This window comes from Protopterus annectens, chromosome 5.part0 (assembly GCF_019279795.1).
Source record: "Protopterus annectens isolate FY-2018-M chromosome 5.part0, PAN1.0, whole genome shotgun sequence".
Taxonomy (NCBI): domain Eukaryota; kingdom Metazoa; phylum Chordata; order Ceratodontiformes; family Protopteridae; genus Protopterus; species Protopterus annectens.
Genome location: NC_056735.1, coordinates 882,890,004 through 882,911,827, shown reverse-complemented (window position 1 = coordinate 882,911,827; position 21,824 = coordinate 882,890,004). Strand labels below are relative to the sequence as shown.

The following is a 21,824-nucleotide window of genomic DNA, read 5'->3' as shown; positions in this document are numbered from 1 at the left end:
TTGTGGCCTTGGAGAGCACCAGGATGACCTGCCAGGTATACTTTGGGGATTATTGGAGGGTGAAGTTTTCTCCAACTCTGTCACCTAGCAGGTTGGCTATTACCTCTGATTGAGTATTGGTGGTAGCATCCACAACCAGTTTAGCATATAGCTGGGTATCCCCTTTTAGATTTTGATGTAGTTAATGAATGCTTTCTAATTGTCCTTGGTTAGGGAGGCTGTTTTTGTTTCATAATTAGCTGTGAAGGACTTCACAAGATCTCTAATTTGTTTGTTTAAGCTAGAGAGATTTCTTCTTCTGCTGAGCCAGTTCCCTCTTATTCTTGAGCATTAGTTTCTTACTTTTGTTGTATAGCCTGTTTATACCAGGAGTCCACCAGGTTGGCTTGTTTTTTCGGAAAGTCCTGGTTTTAATCTGGTCAGGTACAGCCGGTTTCTATACAGCTGCTTAAGTGGTTATACACTGCATTGGTTTACACGTTTGCATAGGAGTCCATGTTATCTGGGTTCAAGGGGGCTTTTAAACAACGTATACCATCACTTAGTAGGAGGTAGTTTGTCTTTGAAAAATTCTTAAGCATTTTTGAGCTTGGAGGGGTATGTGGCCTTATAATTACATTGAACAAGACTGAATTATGGTCTGATCTTACCAGGGAGGCCATCACACAGAGAGGGGTGCAGTGCTCTCCCATGGTAGTGAGTGCTATGTTCAGCATCTTTGAGCCTCTTGTGGGTGTGCTGACTAGTTGTTCCAGATCATGTCCTTTGACACAGTCCAAGAACTTCTGAGTCAGCATGTTTGTGGTCATGTATGTTTCCCAGTCAATGGTAGGATAATTAAAATCACCCATGAGTAAGGTGCTGGGCTGTATGGCAAGTGACTCCAGTAAGTCCAGGAATGTGGTATGCTTTTCCTGTATAATGATGGAGGACCTGTAGCTAGCTGTGATGTGGTATTGGGCCTTGCCTAGCATTAAGCAGCAGCACCTTGAGTTTATATAGGGAGGATTTTTTTATGTTGGGTGGTTGGTTATTTTGACACTGTCTAAAAAAGGCACACTGGGTGTGGCGTATGCCTTTGCCAGTAGCTGAAAGCCTAGAGAAGACAGCTGCAGAACTTCTCTGGCAAAACAGCTTGGCTTGTCAACCATGTCTTCCCACTCTGACAGATACTGGATCCTCTTGGACTGACACCAGAAGCTAAGCCAATTGTTGGTCAGTCATTTTTTGTTTGTATTGTGGCATCATCCTTGGAGGAGGTAGAATGCTGCTTAAAACTAGGCTTATACCTGCCTGTGAGACGTAATCTGAAAGCTCAGTCATGTCTCTCTTCATATAGTACAGTGAAGTATGTCTCAAGTTATTCACCCCATATAGACTATGATGGAGTCATACCAGTACTTGTTGAGTGACTTTGACGGATCCTGGCACCTGACAGGCAGCTAACCATAATGTGCTCCTTATCCAGACTGGTGAGGTGGACATCCGTATGTCTCATAATGGAGTCACCTATGACCAATACATTAAGTTTTGTGGTATTACGTCTTATGGGCTTATTTGTTGAGACACTGGTATGTGTCTTATGTGTTGTGGTTGTTTTTTTTGCATTGCTATATAAGTGGTTTCCATTTGGGAGGACTCTGGTCTTTTGGTAAGTTACTAGTGAGTACCTCTGCATTTGTGGGTTTATATGTCATGTCCTTACTTAGTGTGGGAAATGTGTGTGTGTGTGCTGACAACCTGTTTGGCATTCGATCTGTCTGTGTGTGAGAGTTTTGCCTTTAATTTCATAGTGTAACTACATCTGTCACGTAAAAGTATTTGTTGGTTTCATTATACATGAAACAATTACTACATTGCCTCAGGATGCCCATGACTATCAGACTGGTGAGAGAGATGATGGGAAACTACCTGTCCTTGATAGCAGGCTCTTATTGTATGTTTTATTAGGGAAGTGAATGGGTTAATTTGACAGGACTGTGCTGGTAGCACTGAGACTATAAGAGGGCTCTATACTTTGTGTAGGCTAAGGTTGATCAATAAGGCAGCACTGCTCAGTTGCTCCTAGAGCAGCAGAAAAGCTTAGAAGGGTTTAACTGACAGCTGTTTATGGAAAAACTGAGCTTCTAGGCTTTTATGTCTATAAAAGGCAATGCTAACTTTCTCTGAGTGAAGAGCAGCACCACACAACCACAAGGCTTAAATATGAGCAAAGGAAAACAAGTTTTAAGCTAACTACTGATCTGGAAAGCACACAATAAGCCTTTCACCAGCATTCCCCAAGTCAGACAGATTAGATCAGCATACTTTTGCCACAAGAGTGCAGAAAATATCTTAAAATGGCTGGTTTGGAGCCCAAGTGTAACAAGACCATGCAAACTTCCTACAGCAGCCCTATAGCAATCTAATGCTGTGCAGTTGACTACTTAAAGCAGTAGTAGAGAGTACATTTTTTGCTATAAAGTGCAAAAATAACAGAAAATAGCTTAAGAAACTGCTAAAGTACAGTCACAGTATAGTGTGAAAATACACATATTTTTGTCTTTTCAGTAGTGGATTGCTCCAGGTGAAAGCAGATTTTCAGCAATCAGTAGCAAAGTTGCCAAACAATGAGCAGCTCTGAGTGCCTATGCCAAAGCCCACAGAAACACAAGGCTTAAATACAAGCAAAGAGAAACAAGTTTTAAGCTACCTACTAGTCAGGAAAGCACACAGTAAGCCTTCTACCAGCAGTCCCCAACTTAGACAAGTTATATCAGGGCACATCTGCCACAAGGGTATCCAAAGTGTTAACAAGACCACACAAACTACGTACAACAGCCCTACAACTAACGGATACCATGTAATACAGTGCAATTAACTACTTAAAGCAGAAGCCTTTACAGTTTTTTTTTAAACTGCTGAAATACAATCACGGTATACAAGAGAAATGCAAAAAAAATAAATACTTAAGAGCCCTTTTGTGTGTTTCCCAGCTCAGATAGTCCAGGTAAACACCTACTGCCACTACATGAATAATCCCAGTCCTCCTAATGTAAAAGCACAGTATAGGAGTGTCCAGAGTGAAGTGCTACCACAAACAAACTTAAAAGATATGAAATGCTACCACAAACAAATTTAAAGATACAAATAAGAGTAGTGTACTTTAAATATCTTATAAAAATGTGATCATTCAATAGACATGCATCTGGAGCCTTCTCCCCGGGCCTCCACTGAAAATTGGCTTTTTTTTCTGAGTTGGACTTTCCCGGTAAACAAATGTTAAATAAATAAAATAAAGGTACTTTGCTTTATATAAATGAGCCAAGACCCACTCAATTGTACAGAATTTATAAAGGCACTAAGATTAATAAGCCCTCCAACCAGTAAATTTACATGCAGAAATCTCAAGTGTTTCCCCAGCCTAAACAGATCGGACTACCTCCCAGTTATACTAGACAGAAAATCCACTGACCTCTTGATGTAGAAACAAGTGCTTGCTAGAGTGTAAAAGTACACTACTTTATCCAACAGCTAGTTAGATAATGAATTCAGAGCAAGTAAATCAGTAGAACAGATAATGAGAGGCAAAATGCACTTTTTCAATATAAGAACAAGGTAAGGCAAATAAATAATTCAGTACATCAACAGCAGTATAGATAGGGAAGAACTTAAGATGAATTTACAGTAGGGATGGGCAGCTTAAAATCACCAGGTTTAAAAAGCAGATCAAGAAAGGGGACAGTGGATGGGAAAAACTAGCAGGGAATCACCAGCAGTGCTTTAGTTTATGCAGGCTTGAAACCTTTTCAGCAAAGGACAAAGGCCCAGAAATTCACTATGTATTTAAGTATTACTCAAGACAATTAACCAATGGGAAAACATGTGAAACGTGCAACCTAGATAATTAGTACAAGATCTGAGGTAATCACTTTATTCTGCAGCTTTTAGTTGACACCATACTAGCAAACTGTACAGCTTGAAGAAGTACATTATTATACTAACAAGTAAAACAAACGTTTGCATTAGGAGATAGTAAGCTTAGATAATGCCAAGCTTAGATAATGTATGCTATAAGTGCAAGTAACATTTGTCTTCCTTCTTTCTTCTTAATGATTTCTCCTTCTGTCCCACCTCTTTTAGATTCCTTTTTTGGATTGCTTTTCATCACCTAGTATGGTTGTCCATTCTACAGGTCCACAGCCATGTCCATGTCACTTATTTATGAAATAATTGTTTCCTGCTATCTCCTTCTTGTAAACCCTCTTCCCCTTCTGTCCTTCCTTTTCATAATGAGCCCTTCACATCTCTCTGACATGATCTTGTGCACTGATATCTTGTCCCCCTGTCTTTTCTGATCCTTCCTGTGAAAACAACTCCGGCTGCTGTAGTGTCTAGTCATATCCTTTCCTCTGCATACCATGTGCCTTTCTGGTAACTTTCCTCTAGACTCCTTCATGTTCTTGTCTCTGTATGGCCTCCAGAAATGCACATATTGCTCAGACGTCCTTGCCTGCCCCTGCTAGTAGATTCCAGAAAAGAGAAACACATCTATACCTTTTCCTTTCTTTTTTGCCATCAATGCCACTTAGACTAACTTCTTGCAGTATACTTCACTTCGTTTAGATTTTTGAAAGGTGACCTACAGAGCTTTTAAACATTCTTTACTGTGTTAATGTCTTTGGTTAACATATAAAACGTACTTTAGGAACACTAGAGAGTTTGTACATAATTTTAAAAAGGTACTCGTTAAAACCAAGACGACAGATAGAATTACCTTCCAAAGTGTTCCCTTACTTTAGAATTGTCATCCATTAAGCTTAGAAAGCTCTTCACACTTACACTTTGTCTTCTTCAGTGATTGTATAGGTGCAAGAAGTTAAAATGTATTGATGGCATTTTAAGTTTTTTGGGTGGCCATTAAGCCATACACTTTGGGTCAGAACCTATGAAGATCAAACCCCTGGCTTAGTTTTGCAAACCTAGTGAAAATCAAATTTTCTTTAACTTGTAGATTCTTTTTTTTAGTTTAAAGTGGCCTGCTCTTAAAATGGAGTAAGTAGACATATTATCCTTTTAACTGTTTTTATTTTCTGCTATAATGATGTACCCCTGGACAAACATCAGCTCTCACCCAAAACCCACACAAAACATTTTTCCTGCTTTGTTTCCTATGTTACCAGAACTGATTGTAAACACCCTCAATTTACAAATTAGGTTTATACCTCCCTCATCTAGTAATTTGTAATTATTATATATGTTACCTGACTGTAATTATTGCACATAAGTATATGTACTGCATGCATATATTGTATATACTTATGAGAACTTTTGCTTTAGTACAGCTCTGCAATTATGTGAATTTTGCCATTTTTTTCTTGTATATGTAAATGTTTACACTTTTGTACTGCTCTGTAATTACGTGCATATTGCTAGTTTTCTTATATATGTGAATGTTTACATTTTCAATTATGTGGAGCTTTTCTCCCCGGGCCTCTGCTGAAAAAGGACTTGTGTCCAGTCGGACTTACCCGGTAAACAAATGTAAAATAAATTAAAAATAAAATTTAAAAATAAGGATACCAAACAGTCCTTGACAGTATTTATTTCTTCTTGTGTTATGCTAAGTTCCTGCAGAAGAACATAGTAGCCTTTGTTTCTTTTTATGCATATTGGGGAAGCATCTGGTTTATTATGATACGTCATCAACTATCATTTTCATCTTGGAATTATTGAGTATATTAAGTACTTTCATCGAACATGGCACTGTGCTAGGTTCACAGTAACTGAACCCTGGGTAAGGGAGTAGTCTGTTACTCCAGATTAACAACCTTAGAATACATGTTTAAGGTGTTCTGTCACAGGTTTTTCTAACCTTATGCAGCACAACATGTGGTGTCTCTAGCTACATTAAAGTTAATCATCTTATAAAGATATATGTACGTGTGTGTGTATATATATATATATATATATATATATATATATATATACACACACACACACACACACACACACACACACACACACACAGGTCTACTTCTATATCCCGAAAAGCCACAATACCGAAGACTGGAAGATCGAGGTGAGAAGGATGAAACTCACAATCATGAATCACATAAGTATTCCCAGGGCAAGTAAACTCTTGCCCAACAGGGGGAATTATGCCCTGTCTCTACTGTAGTGCGATCCAGGAGTTGGTATATGTAGTTAGGCGGAGTGTAGGGGACATAGCCCCCCACCTAGGTGGGTTCATAGGTAGGCACTAGGCTATACAAGCCTAGACAAAAAGGTACCCCGGCTTTCGCCACCCAAGAAAATTATTTTCCTGTGCCCCTGTCAAGCAGAACCACAGCAGTGATCCCCAGGGTGAATTTCTTATTACCCATCCAATCATCAAGATTTTTCTTGAAGAGTGCTAATGAGGAGCTCTGTTTGAGATAGATAGGTAGTCTGTTCCAGAGTATGGGAAGTCTCTGGGACAGGAATCTATCCCTCCAGCATGTTCTGTTTATTGTAGTGACAAGGTTTAGGTCCCTAGAGCAAGTAGCTCGGAGGGATTGGGATTTCTTTAAGTGGAGCATGTCTAACAGCTCTGGGTTTGACATAGCTTTGTATGTTAGGCAGAGATCGCCTCTGAGTAGGTGACATGCGACGGAATAAAGCTGGAGTTTTTTGAGTTGGTCTGCATAGGGCATCTGTTTGAGGCCAGTAATCCTCTTTGTGAGGTATTTCTGCGGCATTTCCAGTTGTTGTAGATGTGTTGTGAGGTACATACCAAAAGGGGCGTTGTACTCTATAATGGATCTAATGAGTGATGAGTAGAGGGGAACAATGACCTCTCTTTTTCTGGATGAGAAACCTTTTGTGATGAGGTGTGCCATGTAGAAGGATTTCCTGACCATTGTGGCGATGTGATTATCAAAGGAGAGACTACTGTCCACCTGTGTCCCAAGGTCTCTTATCACACTTTTGGTGTTAAGTAGACTACCGCCTATGTAGTAGTTCATGGGTACAGAGTTTTTACCAAAGGGGATGACAATGCACTTTTTGGCATTGAGCTTGAGACCATGGCTTTGACACCAGGCATCTGTCTCAGTGAGGCCCTTTTGTAGGATGTCCACATTGTTAGGAGTTTCGATTATAGCTCCTAGTTTGCAGTCATCTGTGAATTTAATTAACCAAAGACCTTCTGTGTTACCCTGTACTTCAGAGAAGTAAATACCAAACAGGAGAGGACCCAGGACTGAACCCTGTGGTACTCCACTTGTCACTGGTCTGAAGTCTGATTTGGAGTCTGCTACATTCACAGTGTGGGTTCTTTCAGTAAGCCTGTTGGCAACCCATCTTGTGACATAAGGATTTTTACCTAGTTTAGTGAGTTTATCTATAATTCCAGAGTGAGGGATGGTGTTGAACACCTTGGCGAGATCTAGATAGGCAGTGCTGAACCACCTTACCCTCATCTGTGGCTTTGGTGACTGCTTCAAAGAAGTCTGTCAGATTTAGGAGACATGATCACCCGAACTGTGTGAGGTCCAGAGTTTGGAGCTCTCCACAATGTCTTTGTTTATGAGTTCCATGATGATACGTTCCATGGCCTTGCAGACCAGGCTCGTCAGGCTAATGGCGCGGTAGTTCCTGGGGTCTGTTGTGGCCCCCCCTTTGTGGAGTGGGATAACTGTCACAGTGCACCATTCAGTGGGCACATAGCCTGAGTTGAGGCTGTGATTGAACATGGTACTTAGGTGGGGTGCCAGTTCTTTCTGTAGTTCATGTAGAAGGCAGCCTGGGATGTTGTCAGGTCCCATGGATGCTGTGTTCTTGGCTTTGGGGAGAGAGGTTTTTACCTGTGCAGCCGTGATTACTTGAACTTTGCATTCTTCCGGTATAAAGATGGGCCCTTTAGGGGGTGAGAGGGGGGTAAAGTTAGCACTGAACCTGTCTGCCGGGATGTTGGCAATATCAGTTGGTTCTGTATATTTAGTGTCATTGTGCTGTAACTCAGAGCAGATCTGAGTGTTGCCATTGAGATTCTTGACAAAGCTATAGAATGCTTTGTTTGGGTTTTAGGTGGTGTGCTGTGATTTACTGTTGTTTTCGGCAAGTATTCACTTGCCTTGGGAGTACTTATGCGATTTGTGATTGTGAGTTTCGTCCTCCTTGCCTCGTTCTTCTGGTCTTCTGTATTCTGGCTTTTCAGGATATAGATGTACACACACACACACACACACACACACACACACACACACACACACACGCATATCTTTACATGACATCACCAAAAAGATATTTCAACTTCATTCTCAGTGATGTCAGTATAGGATGTACGTGCAAGTGTGCCCATAGACTATGTTTGTTTGTGTCTTTCGGCTTTTCCCGGTTAGGGGTCGCCACAGCTAGTGATGGGCAGTAGAGTTTTACATGCTGGCTTGCCGGGCCTAACGCACAACCTTCAACGAAGGAACGCCCGTTCACGCATGTCGTCACACAGAAGACGCTCTGAGAATCGAACGGGCAACGTCTAACTGTGAGGCGACAACGATAATGGGCACAATACAATGTATGCACAGGTCCCTATCCATTGAAATAAATGGATACACTTCAAGGAATCCCTCAATTGACATCAGCACGGGATTCATTAAAATTATATGGGTCTACTTTTAATAAAAAGTTTTATGCTTTTAATTAAGAAATCACACACACAATTTTGGTAAAATGTTGTGTAAAGTACAAGCACTTTAGTTAACAATTGATGCAATGTATAGTAAATGAAAAACTGAATGCTTCAAGAATAATGGAATGTCAGGGGTGCATAAAAACTTTTTCCAGTTTTGCTACAGTCAGCATTGTGCCGCATAAATAATTTTTGCTTTGGTTCATACCTCTCAACTCTACAGATTTTTGCCTCATATTTTTGGTCTGTTTCTCATAACATTGTGGTTTTCTGGCATATCATTGGCAAATTATTGCAGTCAGAAAATGACAGACATTTGAGTTTCAGACGTCATACCCTTCAGAAAATTCATGCTAATGCAAAACATGTTATTCTATTAATTTTCTAAGTTTCTAAGAACAGTGTTTAAAAAAAATGTCCCTAATTTGTCCCCCCATTATTGATAATTTTGACAGATTTCTTGATCTAAGTGGTTGGGAGGTATGCTTTGGTTTGAAACACATTGTTTGTGTATTTAGTATTACAACATGAATTGTTTCAATTTGTATTCTTTTAAGTGCAGTGACATTTGACACATTTATTGAACTACATGCACTGGAATACCTCTGAGAATAGCTCAGTTCCAGGAGATCCAAATACAGTACCATGTAAATACTGTGAATTATTTCTGTTAGTTTCCCCCTTCAGACAGACAGTCAGTCAATAATTAAGATGATTGGTAGAATTCATTTTTAAGATTATAGTCTGTTTCTGTATTGTCTGTTAACACTTCTGCCTTGTACTGAGATGCATCACATTGCTTGGGTTTAGTAAGTTACTTTATGCCTGCCAGGCAGCTTTAAATGGTTCTCCTTTGTATTTTTCCAGGCATTATCTTTAAGACTCGCAGAGAAGGAAGGTGCTACAGTTGTTTTGGCAACTGATCCTGACGCAGACAGGCTGGCAGTTGCTGAACAGCTTGAAGAGTAAGTTCTGTTTAGTAAATATGGATTTAATTAATTTGATTTGCTTTAAGTGGTCTGCTGCATCATTTTTTTCCAGAACAGAGAGAGCAAGCGTACTCCATGGATAACCATCAGAAATCTGAAGTGAACTCTGGACTGTGAAGCTGAGAGACACACACAGTAACCCCTGAAGTGAAAATGAGGCTCATCCTGAGGGTCATTAGGAATTTATAATATGATTTGGTATTAATTGCAGATTGGATGAAGTGGTGATGACTGTACCCAAGGGTGAGAGAGTGGTGATTGGAGCAGATTTCAATTGGATGAAGTGGTGATGACTGTACCCAAGGGTGAGAGAGTGGTGATTGGAGCAGATTTCAATGGGCATGTTGGTGAAGGGAACAGAGGGGATGAGGAAGTGATGGGTAGGTATGGTGTTAAACAAAGGAATGCAGAAGGTCAGATGGTAGTGGATTTTGCGAAAAGGATGGACATGGTTGTGGTGAATACGTATTTTAACAAGAGGGAGGAGCATAGGGTGACATACAGGAGTGGAGGAAGATGCACACAGGTGGATTATATCCTATGTAGGAGGGCCAGTTTGAAGGAGATTGGCGACTGTAAAGTGACTGGGGAAAGTGTAGTTAGGCAGCATAGGATGGTGGTTTGTAAAATGACGTTGGTGATCAAGAAGAGGAGGAGGAGTTTGAGGGCAGCACCAAGGATCAAATGGTGGAAATTAAAAAAGGGTAATTGTGAGGTGAAGTTCAGGGATGAGTTAAGACAGGCACTGTGTGGCAGTGAAGAGTTACCAAATAGCTGGGTAACTACAGCAGAGCTAGTAAGAAAGACGGCTAGAAAGGTGCTTGGTATCACATCTGGACAGAGGAAGGACGACAAGGAGACATGGTGGTGGAATGAGGAAGTACAGGAGAGTATACAGAGAAAGAGGTTGGCAAAGAAAAAGTGGGATTGTCAGAGAGATGAAGAAAGTAGACATGAGTGTAAGGAGATGAGGTGCATGGTAAAGAGAGAGGTGGCAAAGGCTAAGGATAAGGCATATGAAGAGTTGTATGAAAGGTTGGACACTAAGGAGGGAGAAAAGGACCTTTACCGATTGGCTAGACAGAGGGACCGAGCTAGGAAAGATGTGCAGCAGGTAAGGGTGATAAAGGATAATGAGGGAAACATACTCACAAGTGAGGAGAGTGTGTTGAGGAGATGGAAAGAGTACTTTGAGGGGTTGATGAATGAAGAGAATGAGAGGGAGAAAAGGTTGGATGATGTGCAGATAGTGAATCATGAAGTGCTGTGGATTAGCAAGGAGGAAGTAAGGATAGCTATGAAGAGGATGAAGAATGGAAAGGCTGCTGGCCCAGATGACATACCTGTGGAAGCATGGAGGTGTTTAGGTGAAATGGCAGTGGAGTTTTTAACCAGATTGTTTAATGAAATCTTAGAAAGTGAGAGGATGCCTGAGGAATGGAGAAAAAGTGTTTTGTACCGATTTTTAAGAATAAGGGTGATGTGCAGAGCTGTAGTAACTACGGAGGGATTAAACTGATCAGTCACAGCATGAAGTTATGGGAAAGAGTAGTGGAAGCTAGGTTAAGAAGGGACGTGATGATTAGTGATCAGCAGTATGGTTTCATGCCAGGAAAGAGCACTACAGATGCGATGTTTGCTCTGAGTGTTGATGGAGAAGTACAGAGAATGTCAGAGGCTGTTGCATTGTGTTTTTGTAGACTTAGAGAAAGCATATGACAGGGTGCCTAGAGAGGAGTTGTGGTATTGTATGAGGAAGTCAGGAGTACCAGAGGAGTATGTAAGAGTGGTACAGGATATGTACGAGGGTCGTGTGACAACGGTGAGGTCTGTTGTGGGAGTGACGGATGCGTTTAAGGTGGAGGTGGGGTTACATCAAGGATCTGCTCTGAGCCCTTTCTTATTTGCAATGGTGATGGACAGGTTGACAGACGAGATCAGACAGGAGTCCCCATGGACTATGATGTCTGCAGATGACATTGTGATCTGTAGTGAGAGTAGGGAACAGGTGGAGAAGACCCTGGAGAGATGGAAATATGCTCCAGAGAGAAGAGGAATGAAGGTCAGCAGGACTAAGACAGAATATATGTGTGTGTGAATGAGAGAGAGGATAGAGGAATGGTGAGGATGCAGGGAGTAGAGCTGGCGAAGGTGGATGAGTTTAAATACTTGGGGTCAATAGTTCTGAGTAACGGTGAGTGTGGAAGAGAGGTGAAGAAGAGAGTACAGGCAGGATGGAGTGGGTGGAGAAGAGTGTCAGGAGTGATTTGTGACAGACGAGTACCTCTAAGAGTGAAAGGGAAGGTCTACAAGAGGGTAGTGAGACCAGCTATGTTATATGGGTTGGAGACAGTAGCACTGACAAAAAGGCAGGAGTTTGAGCTGGATGTGGCAGAGTTAAAGATGAGATTTGCACTGGGTGTGACGAGGGTGGACAGGATTAGGAATAAGTATATCAGAGGGTCAGCCCAGGTTGGAAGGTTTGGAGACAAAGCCAGAGAGGCAAGATTACGTTGGTTTGGACATGTGCTGAGGAGGGATGCTGAGTATATTGGGAAAAAGATGCTAAGGATGAAGCTACCAGGTAACAGGAAAAGAGAAAGGCCTAAGATAAGGTTTATGGATGTGGTGAGAGAGGACATGCAGGTGGTTGGTGTGACAGAACAAGATGCAGAGGACAGGAATAAATGGAAACAGGTGATCCGCTGTGGCGACCCCTAACGGGAACAGCCAAAAGAAGATGATGATAATGATTAATTGCAGACAAACAGTAGTTTCCCTGGTCTGATTTCCTTCAGCATTTGGACATCTTCAGGAGTTCTGCAGACAAAGTCAGATGATATAGTCATTAAAGGAAATCAGACTATAAAAGAGTACATCGTATTTTCTGCTCCTAACTTTTCTTCCACTTGAAGTATGTATTCAGTTATCTTCATTTTACTAGTTTGTCATGTTTTTAGGCTTTAGATTTAGCAATGTTAAGTGAAAGGTTGCGTTTATCTGTTGTAGAATCGTGATCATAGAAAATACAAGGTACTGGGTCCAGCAGCTGTTTACATGTGCCAGTACCCACCTATAGACCTTACCTACTTTATCAAGGAGCAACAGGGCAGTCATATAAGGGGTGTATTTTTGAGTACCCATCCAGTTGTTTAACTCCTTTTTTGAAGGAAGTAAGTGTGTTGTGTTGCCTATGTTAAGTTGGAGGTGTGTTTGGAAGAAAGGGGAAGTGTTGTGTGACAGTTCTGTCTCTCCATCATGTTTTGTTTAGTTTTTTGTTTATCCTTTTGTTGACTGGGTTAGTCGTAATAGCCTGTTTTCAAGGGAGACCTGAGGTGCCATTTATACTAATAGGGGAAAATTTGGCCAGGACATCGAGGTACTCTTTCCAATAGGAGCTGTGGGATCTTTTACATTTGCCTGCACTACCACCAACTCAGGCAAATGGGGCCTTGGTTTAATATATCATCCAAAGAAAAACTTATTCAGGAGTGCAAACATCCCCCCTTTGCTGCTCTGCAGTGTCAGCAATCCATCTGCCTAGTGTGGAAATAGAACCCAAAGCCTTCTGAATCAAAGGTAAATGTACTACCTCTTGTGCCACTGTTATTTGTTGAAGCAAGTGTAGATCCCAGATTCTAGAGTAAGTAAGACTGTTTGTAAGGATAAGAGTTCTTGGAGTACTGGTTCCATTAGGGTCCAAAGGCAAGACACCACTTGTCCGTGAGGAGTCTGTTGGACACTGAAAAAAGGACAGTGCTTCCAACCTCTCCTGGTAGCTATTGTCTTTTAAGGCTATGACTTTTTTTTTTTTATCTAGGAAGCTCTAGGGTCTTTCCATTTGTTTGACATGCCTTGCAAGATGCATCCCAAAAAGAGCATTGTAATCAGTAATAGGTCTGATCAGTGTGAAATATGAGGGTTATGTACTTCCAAGGATCTAAATTAAGTATCCATTATGAAAGCCAGAAAATAGACTGGTGGAAAACTGAATGCATACCTATGGAATACTCAGGGAAGATCATTTATATATAATTTCTGTCTGCATCTATACCTACCTATCTGTCTGTAGATAGAGATTGATGTATGGGTATATAGTTAAATATATGAAAGTGCGTATGCATTTATTTATTGATTTATAATTTTTAGGTGACTTTTCCTCCCTTAATTTATATACAGTAATATCAGTTAAGAGTAAAACATGGCTCGCTCAGCTGTGCTCTCAAAGCAGAGCCAAAACAAATGTTAATGCATTCCTGGAGCTGCCTGTTCAAGAAATCTGCCTCAGATGCTGTGTTTCTAGGAAATCAGCATTTGAAATTACCAGGACATTTTCTTGTGGCCAATCAGATGCTTCCACAAGCCTTGGATCTGAAGTGTCCCTTTTGTTTATGTGAGGAGTTTGGTTCTGTTGCTACCAGTGTACTGAATTTAGTAAAACTTTGACCAAGAGAACAAAAAATTTTAGAACACATGAAAAAAATTGCTTTATCACATATTTCTTCTTTTGCTAAGTCTGCTTTTGCTAGTCAGATGTCTTTAGGCAAAGGAAACATTATTTGAAAGAAAGGTATCGGTGCAAGGAATTTTCCTCTCCTGAAACAAAATAAAATCAGGTGCTTTAGAGGACATGCTCTGACATAAGCCCTTGTCAGCTGGGGTCCTGTCTTTCTGAAGAAGAAAGACTTGCAACTACAGCTACTAGACTATATGCAGAAGAATGCCTTTTAAAAGGTTAGGAGACAGAAGGTTGTACTGCAACTGGATGCTCTTGTATTGTTCCTTCCATCAGTATCAGTGGTTGGGTTATCTGCTTTCATGGCAGATCTGAGCCAGCAATTCATCACTCAGAAGCTTCTCCATTTTTCATGGTTCCTGTAATGCACTATGCTCTTCATTGTCTCTCAGATCTCATTTGCTAGTCTAAGCAGAAGAAGGGATCCTCCAGAGCTCATTCTGAAAATATTTAGTTAAGTGATTTTCTTGATATTTTCTGATCTGATGTGTTTTCCATCTGTTCCTCAACTAATGGGGTTGGATCTGACTTTCGGGCACTTTTCAGACTTGGAATTCATACCTCAGGCTCCTGTACTTACCCATAATCCCCTCCAAACCCTACATTACCTCTGATCTCATTTTTGTCACTGTTCAGCATTCAACCATCAAGCTTTGTTGGAATGGAGGAACAAGCTTATGCTATTCTTCCTTCTTCAACTTCTATTTCAGGAGTCTCTCTGTCCACCTAGAAGCCTGTGGACAAATCAAAAGGGGACAAAGGTGAAAAGATCAAAGAAAAAAATAAGGAGCCAAGGAGGCATTCCCCTGACCACTCTCCTTCATTGGCTCTGTTTTGGCTCCGTCTCCTAAACTTTCAAGGGCCTGTTACCTGGCTATCTCCTCAGATCTGTCACACACTCCTCGAGGACTACTTCTCAAAGTGAATCCAGGTTCCCTCCAGAGCTGATAGCTTCCAGGTTACATTTACCTTTTCTGCTAGAGGCTCCTTGTAGTGCTTCCAAACATCTTTCATCTTTATGTTCTTTCAGGTCTACCAGAAGTCTGTCCAAAGGAGATGTGGAGAGAGTGATGAAGAAATTCCTCAGGACCCAAATTCAGTTAGGAGTTCTCACATCTCCATCTCTCATTGGACCAGTGAGCATCAGACCTTCCCAGATTCCCATTGCTGCTCCTACTTCAATTCGTCTCCCAGTTTCAGTGGTGTCCAATGCAAGACTTAAGGGATTCTCCATGTCTGATATGAAGTTGTGGTCTTTGATGACTCTGCCATCTTCTCTGATCCAGCTGGTGCTAGTGATGTCTGAGCCAGAGGAGTCTCAGATCCATAGCTTCAAGTGCCTGATTGGGCTGTAGGGGTTTGACTACAAGAATCTTGGAGCCATATTTTCCCCTCAGAACCTTTGTGTTAGCTCAGTGCTGACTTCTGCTTTGAGACAGGGTCAGGGGAATTCCCTTGGCCACCCTAGTCAGCTGACTTTGGCTCCTACTGGGGTGGTTTTGCAGTCTCTTTTGGCTTTTGCCTTTTAGGCAGTGGAGAGAGCTCTGTCCACATCTGATGACTGGACATCCTTGTTCCTCTCGGATTTTCCCCCTCCATAACTGTCTGTCCTGGGTCCTTGTCCAGATGGAATGGAATGAGCAGGCTAACTGGTCTATACTAGCCTCAAGTCAGTCCTCATCCGCAACTCCGCTCAGACTTCCGCGTCTTAACCAGATCACCCCCCAGTGAAAATTCCTTGAAAGCACAAATGCAAGAAGAGGCATATTGACTCTCCATAGGAGTCACTAACAGAAGACATGAACTTCAGTGAAGTGGAGGGGTCCCCCAGATCACCCCTTGAGGACATCTTATTCAGAGAGAATTCACTACCTACTGAGACAGAAAGGTGTTTGGCCTTCTGAGAAGAAGCCCCTTCTCAGGAGGAGTCAGTGTTGTTTGAGGCTTTTGGCACCGGCTCCACTACTTCCTTTGTGGTCCCTCAGCTTGATGAGATGGTGGATCTGATCTCTCACCTGGTATGGAAAGATCCAGATGTGGCAGAAACCATCCCCAAGAAGTCAGACAAATACCAAGCTGAACTGAGGTAGGCTACCAGCCACAACTCTGAGATGAGATACCAGACAACTAGAGGCTTCTGAGCTTCCAAAAAACATAAGTTGCCTGTGGGGTTTTTTGCTTATATTTACTGCACTTTTTTATTGTGTGCCTCCTACTTTTATACAGTATTTATTTACTGTGCACTAAACTACACTGTTATACTACAATTGCCTGCTACACTGTTCCTGTAAAATAGAATTTTATTGCTGTTTTCACTGTTTAGCAAGCTTTTTTGTTGTTCCCACTGTTTAAGTATTTACTGATATTTTTTCACTGTTTAAAAGCTATCTGTTTTGCTTTCTGGTTTTCCCTCCAAGAAGTATGTAATTAACTGATCTGTTAACTGTTTAAATCATTCTTTAGAGCCTCCTGATTGACTCATGGCTATTTTTCTGCTGTGCTACATATTCTCTAGTGTTTCCCACTGAGACTACGGTAGCTGTAGCATAGTCCAGATCCAGGCCTGCTGCTTTTAAAACTATCTGTAGTGGTTTGTTTGTTCTGAGTTCATTTTCCAGACCACCTTGGAGTGGAAGGGACCTATTTGTACTTTTGTGAGAGAATTTTGTTTGATTGGCACCTGACTGGTCAAGGGAGGCCAGTCTAGGGCTTGGAGTAAGCATCCTCATTTGTCATTTCGAATTTTGTTAAGATTTTTTTTTTCAAGATTTGGCTTCTGGTATGTTGGCCCTGCACCTGAGCAGGTTTCTGCTTGTTTGCTCATTGTGCAGCATGGTGCACTGCCTCACAATTGTGTGCCAAAACCGGACAGTTAAATTCATTAAATTTTCCCTTAAAACCAGGCAGAAATATCCATTCACAGAGCTGCTCTGTGATCATTTCTGAAAAGCCACCCCTAGTGACAACAGTCTTCAACCTAGCATTATGGACAGTTGGACTACCCTTGTTTCTCCTGCCAACCTTGTTGACTTGGTCTTTTGAGGCAGTAAAGCAATTGTTTCGTACACAGACAACCCTCTACTAATAACACAGTCTATTACAGAGTGCAAGAGATGTATTTACACCAAGAATATAGAATCCATGATCTGTCTCGCTTGAAACAGTAACACGGAGAAGGCTGTCAACTCACCAACCACTACATATTCACATAGTACCTCTACTCATAACACACAAATCCACATAGGCGGAGGTTCTCACAAAACAATTACCAAAACACCAGAGACTTCCAAAACACAAGTCTGCTACAACTAACAGTCTCCACAGCACCCATGACACACAGCAACACCAGTGTCTCACCCACCAAGCCTGTAAGGTGTAACACTCAAAAACCAAGTTTTTTTGTCATTGGAGTCTCAATAGTGAGACACATGGATGTCCCACTCACCAGGTTGGACAAGGAGAAAGTCAAGGTCAGCTGCCTGTCCTGTGCCAGGATTCGTCAAATCATGCATGCACTCAGGTGCGTCAGCAGGAAGTACCATTATGACTCTTGTCATAGTTCAAGTTAGTGTGAATGACCTGAGATGTTCCTCACTGGACTATATGAAGAGAGGCATAGTCGAGTTCTCTGAGTATGTGTCCCAGGCAGGTATGTCCCAAGCCTTGAGCAGCATAGTACCCTCACCTAGAATGATGCCACAGGATAAACAAAAAAATGATTGTAGCTATGTTTTTCCTATCTCTCCTTCATTCTTGCTTGGTGGGTGGGTTCAGAGCCAATACTTGGCTCTGAATCGGCCATATCCTAAAGTTCGAGAGCTGCCACTGGCTCGAGGCTAGACCCCATCCCAACATGCTTAGCGAGAGTTATCCAAATCTCGTTTGTCGCTTGAAGCTTCAGGATTGTCTGCAACTGGCTCAGGCTAAGTTGTACTTTTTTTTATTTTATGTCAAGAATCTTGATATTTTCTTAATTGTAGTATTCCTTGTAGTTAGGGGTTGCTAACTGTTTAGGTACTTCCTGTCTATCGGCCTATTTTTTTCTATTTTTGCTGTTTGTTGTTGGGGCTGTCGTTTCCCTCTCTCAGGCCTACTAATCCCCCATGAATCCGTTTTAGTTTGAGGATCCGCTTCTCTCTTTCAGCTCATTTTAGTTAGAGAGCTTCTTCCCCCCTTTCTTTTACCTTCCCCTTTTCAAGGGGAGCTCGCCATTTAAGTTAGAGGCATCTCCCCATCAGAGGGGTTGTCGTTTAACTTAGAGACTCTCCTCCTTCCGTCCCTTGTTTCCCATCTGATTAAAAAAAAAAATACCTAGTCCTTTTGGCTGTTTATTCTTCTGCTACTGTTTTGTGGTAGTTACTCTGTGGTTTATTAGACATGTCCAAGGAGTCAGCAAAAGAATCCAAGCCTTCAGGATTCAAAAAATGTGATTCCTGCACTCAAAAGATGTCATTGACCGATGCCCATACTAGCTGCGTGTACTGCCTGGGAGCCATTCACCTGCGGGACTCTTGTTCCATTTGCCATGGTTTTAGCTCTAGGGTCCTACAGGAGTGGAAAAATAAGTTGATTCTGAGAGGGTTACTGAAAGCGCCCTTTGAGGCATCTATGGAAGGGGATCAGGCAGGCAAATCAGATAGGCCCTCCAAGAAAGCATCTTTGTCGGCTCTGAGCTCAGAACTGTCAAAGGCTCATGACAAGCAAACAAGTTTCTCGGATCCAAAGTCAGTCAGGTCCGACAAGACACCATCTCCTTTGGTTCCTCCATTGTTCTCGGAACCCAACAGGTGCCATAAAAGAAACCGGTCTCCCTCCTTGGAGCCAGTATGCTTTATACCTCTGTCACCTCTGCTGCAGTCTGTGACAGGTAGTCACCGTTTGTCCACCCATTCCTTTCGATCATCCAGGAGCCTCTCGAATGATGATGTGAAGAGGGTGGTGGAGGTTACTTAAGACTCTGGCCTTGGCAAAAAGTTTATCGAGCCCAGCCCATATGGATGTGGAGCTGACTGTCCAACCTACTTTTGTCGTCAATTCCTCTTCCGAATCATTTGAGTTTGGAGCTGGAGTGCATTTAAATCATTGTGGTGGAACCATCGGACCAGAAAACCACTGATCTCTCGGGACTAACGTCTGCTCTGATCTCTTCGATATCACCTACTGTCAAGGTATCTGGGGGCCGAGACTCCCTCTTTGGCTCGGGGGGGGGGGCGGGATTGGACCCTTGTCGGTTCCTACTGTCCCACTTTCGACTTAGGCGCAGGTGAGTTCAGCTCCTACATCAGCCTCGGAGCCATCGTCCTTGGTACGGAGGACATCTCCAGGCTCTTCGGAGCCGAAGACTCTGTCCGGCCGGGATCATGGTGCCTTTGAGGTGATGGAGTGTGCTGTCCTTCAGACTGCTCCACCCTCTGCTTCAGCTGCTCCGTCCCCTTCGGGGCCGGTGTGTACCTCCACACCACCCTTCCATCCAAAGCGTAAGGAACCAGTGCCCCAGAACACCCCTTCAGGTGACCCCCCCCTTCCAAAACCTCCCCAGAGTACCCCTCTGAGGAGGTCCCTCGGAAGAGGACTTGTAAGAGGAAGCATATAGACTCCCCCAGGTCTCTCACTTCAGACACGGATTTGGAGGACTTAGAAGGGTCCCGATGATCCCCCTCAGAGGATGTCTCATTTTTAGACATCCTGGAAATCCTCAGGCAGAGGGTGGCTGGAAATACCTTTCCCCTTCTGAGATGAGTCAGTGTACCAGGAGGCTTTTGGCTCCCGACCCTCCACCTATTGTGTGTTTCCTTCTTTTGACCAGCTACTGGGGGTGGTCATTCGAAAGGTGTGGAGCTCTCCAGAATCTATGGAACCGGTTCCGAGGAGGCCCAATAGATTTATCACAGTGCCAGAGGATAAGCTTTTCCTGTCTAAAGGTGTTCAAGTTGATGCTATGGTGGTTGCGGCAGCCACAAAGAAGGAATTAGCAGAAACTTCTTCTGTCTATCCGCCAAACAGAGAGTCCTGTAGGATGGACAGATAGGAAAGTGTGTGTTTTCATCAGTGGCCTTCACCCTTAGGTCACTGAATTTTGTCCCATTTCACTCGTCTCCAGAGGGATCTCCTCAAAGAGCTGGGAGATGCTCTTCTGGATCCTACAGCTGCGGGGGCTTCAGATAAGACTGGTTCCCAGCTTATGACCTTGTCTTCTATAGTTAACTCCTCCATGCGACTCATCTCTTACGCAGTTGGAGCGAGCAGGGCAGCAGGCACAAGAATTGCCTTATGAAGACATTCCTGGATGCACCATTGGGAGTTTGCGGAGCCCTTCAAGTCCTCCTTTACCAATGCCCCATTTGATGGCTTGTCATTGTTTGGGTTCAAGGTAAAAGAGACTCTTACCAGGTGCGAGCAAGATGGCAAACCTCTCCCTGCTGTGGGAGTATGTTTCTCTGCCCCTACTAGACCTTATCCCAAAGGTCAAAAAGGTGGGAAAATGTGGTTCCGGAAATCCCAGGGAGCTTTGCCTGATGCACGTGGTGATTTTTCCCCCAGGGGCAGAGGGGGAAACAATAATGGGAGACACCACCCTCGAGGCAGAGGGGTCCGCAGAATCAGGGCGGCATAGATGCGTTCTCTGGTAGTCCCTTCCAGCGCTCCTGAAAGGAGGCCCGCCTTTCCAGCTCTGAAGACAGTCAGGGGCAGGTTGTCACTGTACTCAGAAGCCTGGCAAAGTATCACAGAAGACACATGGGTACAGTCAGTAATATCTAGGGGATACAGTAGTCCTTTCTCCATGTCACCTCTTCCCACAAAATGAAAATCAATCCCAGATGTGCCACCAATCTACAGGATCAAGCAGACCTAGAAGTTCAAAGGTTGCTAGAAATGCGAGCCATCCAAGAAGTCCCCGGAGACCAAATTGGATCCGGAACTTACTCAAGGTTCTTTTTAGTTCTAAAGAAAACAGGGGACTGGAGACCCATTTTGGATCTTAGCAGGTTGAACAAGTCTGCCAAGAAAACAAAGTGACACTATAGTCCATTCTTCCCTTTCTGGGAAAGGACAATTGGATGTGCTCCATCGATCTCCAGGATGCGTACTACCACATCAAGATGTACAGGCGATCCAGGAGATAATCTACACTTCCGGCTGGGAGCCAGGCATTATCAGTTCAGAGCTCTGCCCTTTGGTCTCTGTACAGCCCCCAGAGTGTCCACCAAATGCATGGCAGTAGTTACGGCTCACCTGAGGCATCTAGGATTCTGGGTGTTTCCATGTCTAGATGACTGGCTCCTTACTGCCACCACTGAGCATCAACTAATCATAGCAAGGGACACCTCAATTTGTCTCTGCTCAGAGTTGGGTATCACTATCAACTATGCAAAATCTACCTTGTTACCCTGTCAGCATGTTACATTTATAGGGGCAGATCTAAATGCAAAAGACATGACCGCAAAAATTGCCTCAGGAAAGAATGTCAACCATACAACATCAGGTATCAATCTTGATCAGGAGAAAAAAGATTCAAGCAAGATTTGTCCTCAAAGTGCTAGGCTCAATGGCGGCAGCAGTAACACTAGTTCCCTTGGCACACTTCTATATGAGGATATTGCAGTGGCTTCTTTTTGCTCAATGGTCCATGCAGAATCTTCCCATGTCACACGAGATCCACATTACG

The 21,824-nt window shown here is 42.8% G+C and overlaps 1 protein-coding gene across 1 annotated transcript in view; it reads left to right on the top strand.

The window, feature by feature from the left end:
- Window positions 1-21,824, top strand: part of PGM2L1 (phosphoglucomutase 2 like 1) — an 865,950-nt gene that overhangs the window by 583,997 nt on the left and 260,129 nt on the right. Inside the window, exon 8 of the mRNA XM_044072679.1 lies at window positions 9,521-9,618. Coding sequence (XP_043928614.1) covers window positions 9,521-9,618 — 98 coding nt within the window. The remainder of the gene's footprint in view (window positions 1-9,520; window positions 9,619-21,824) is intronic.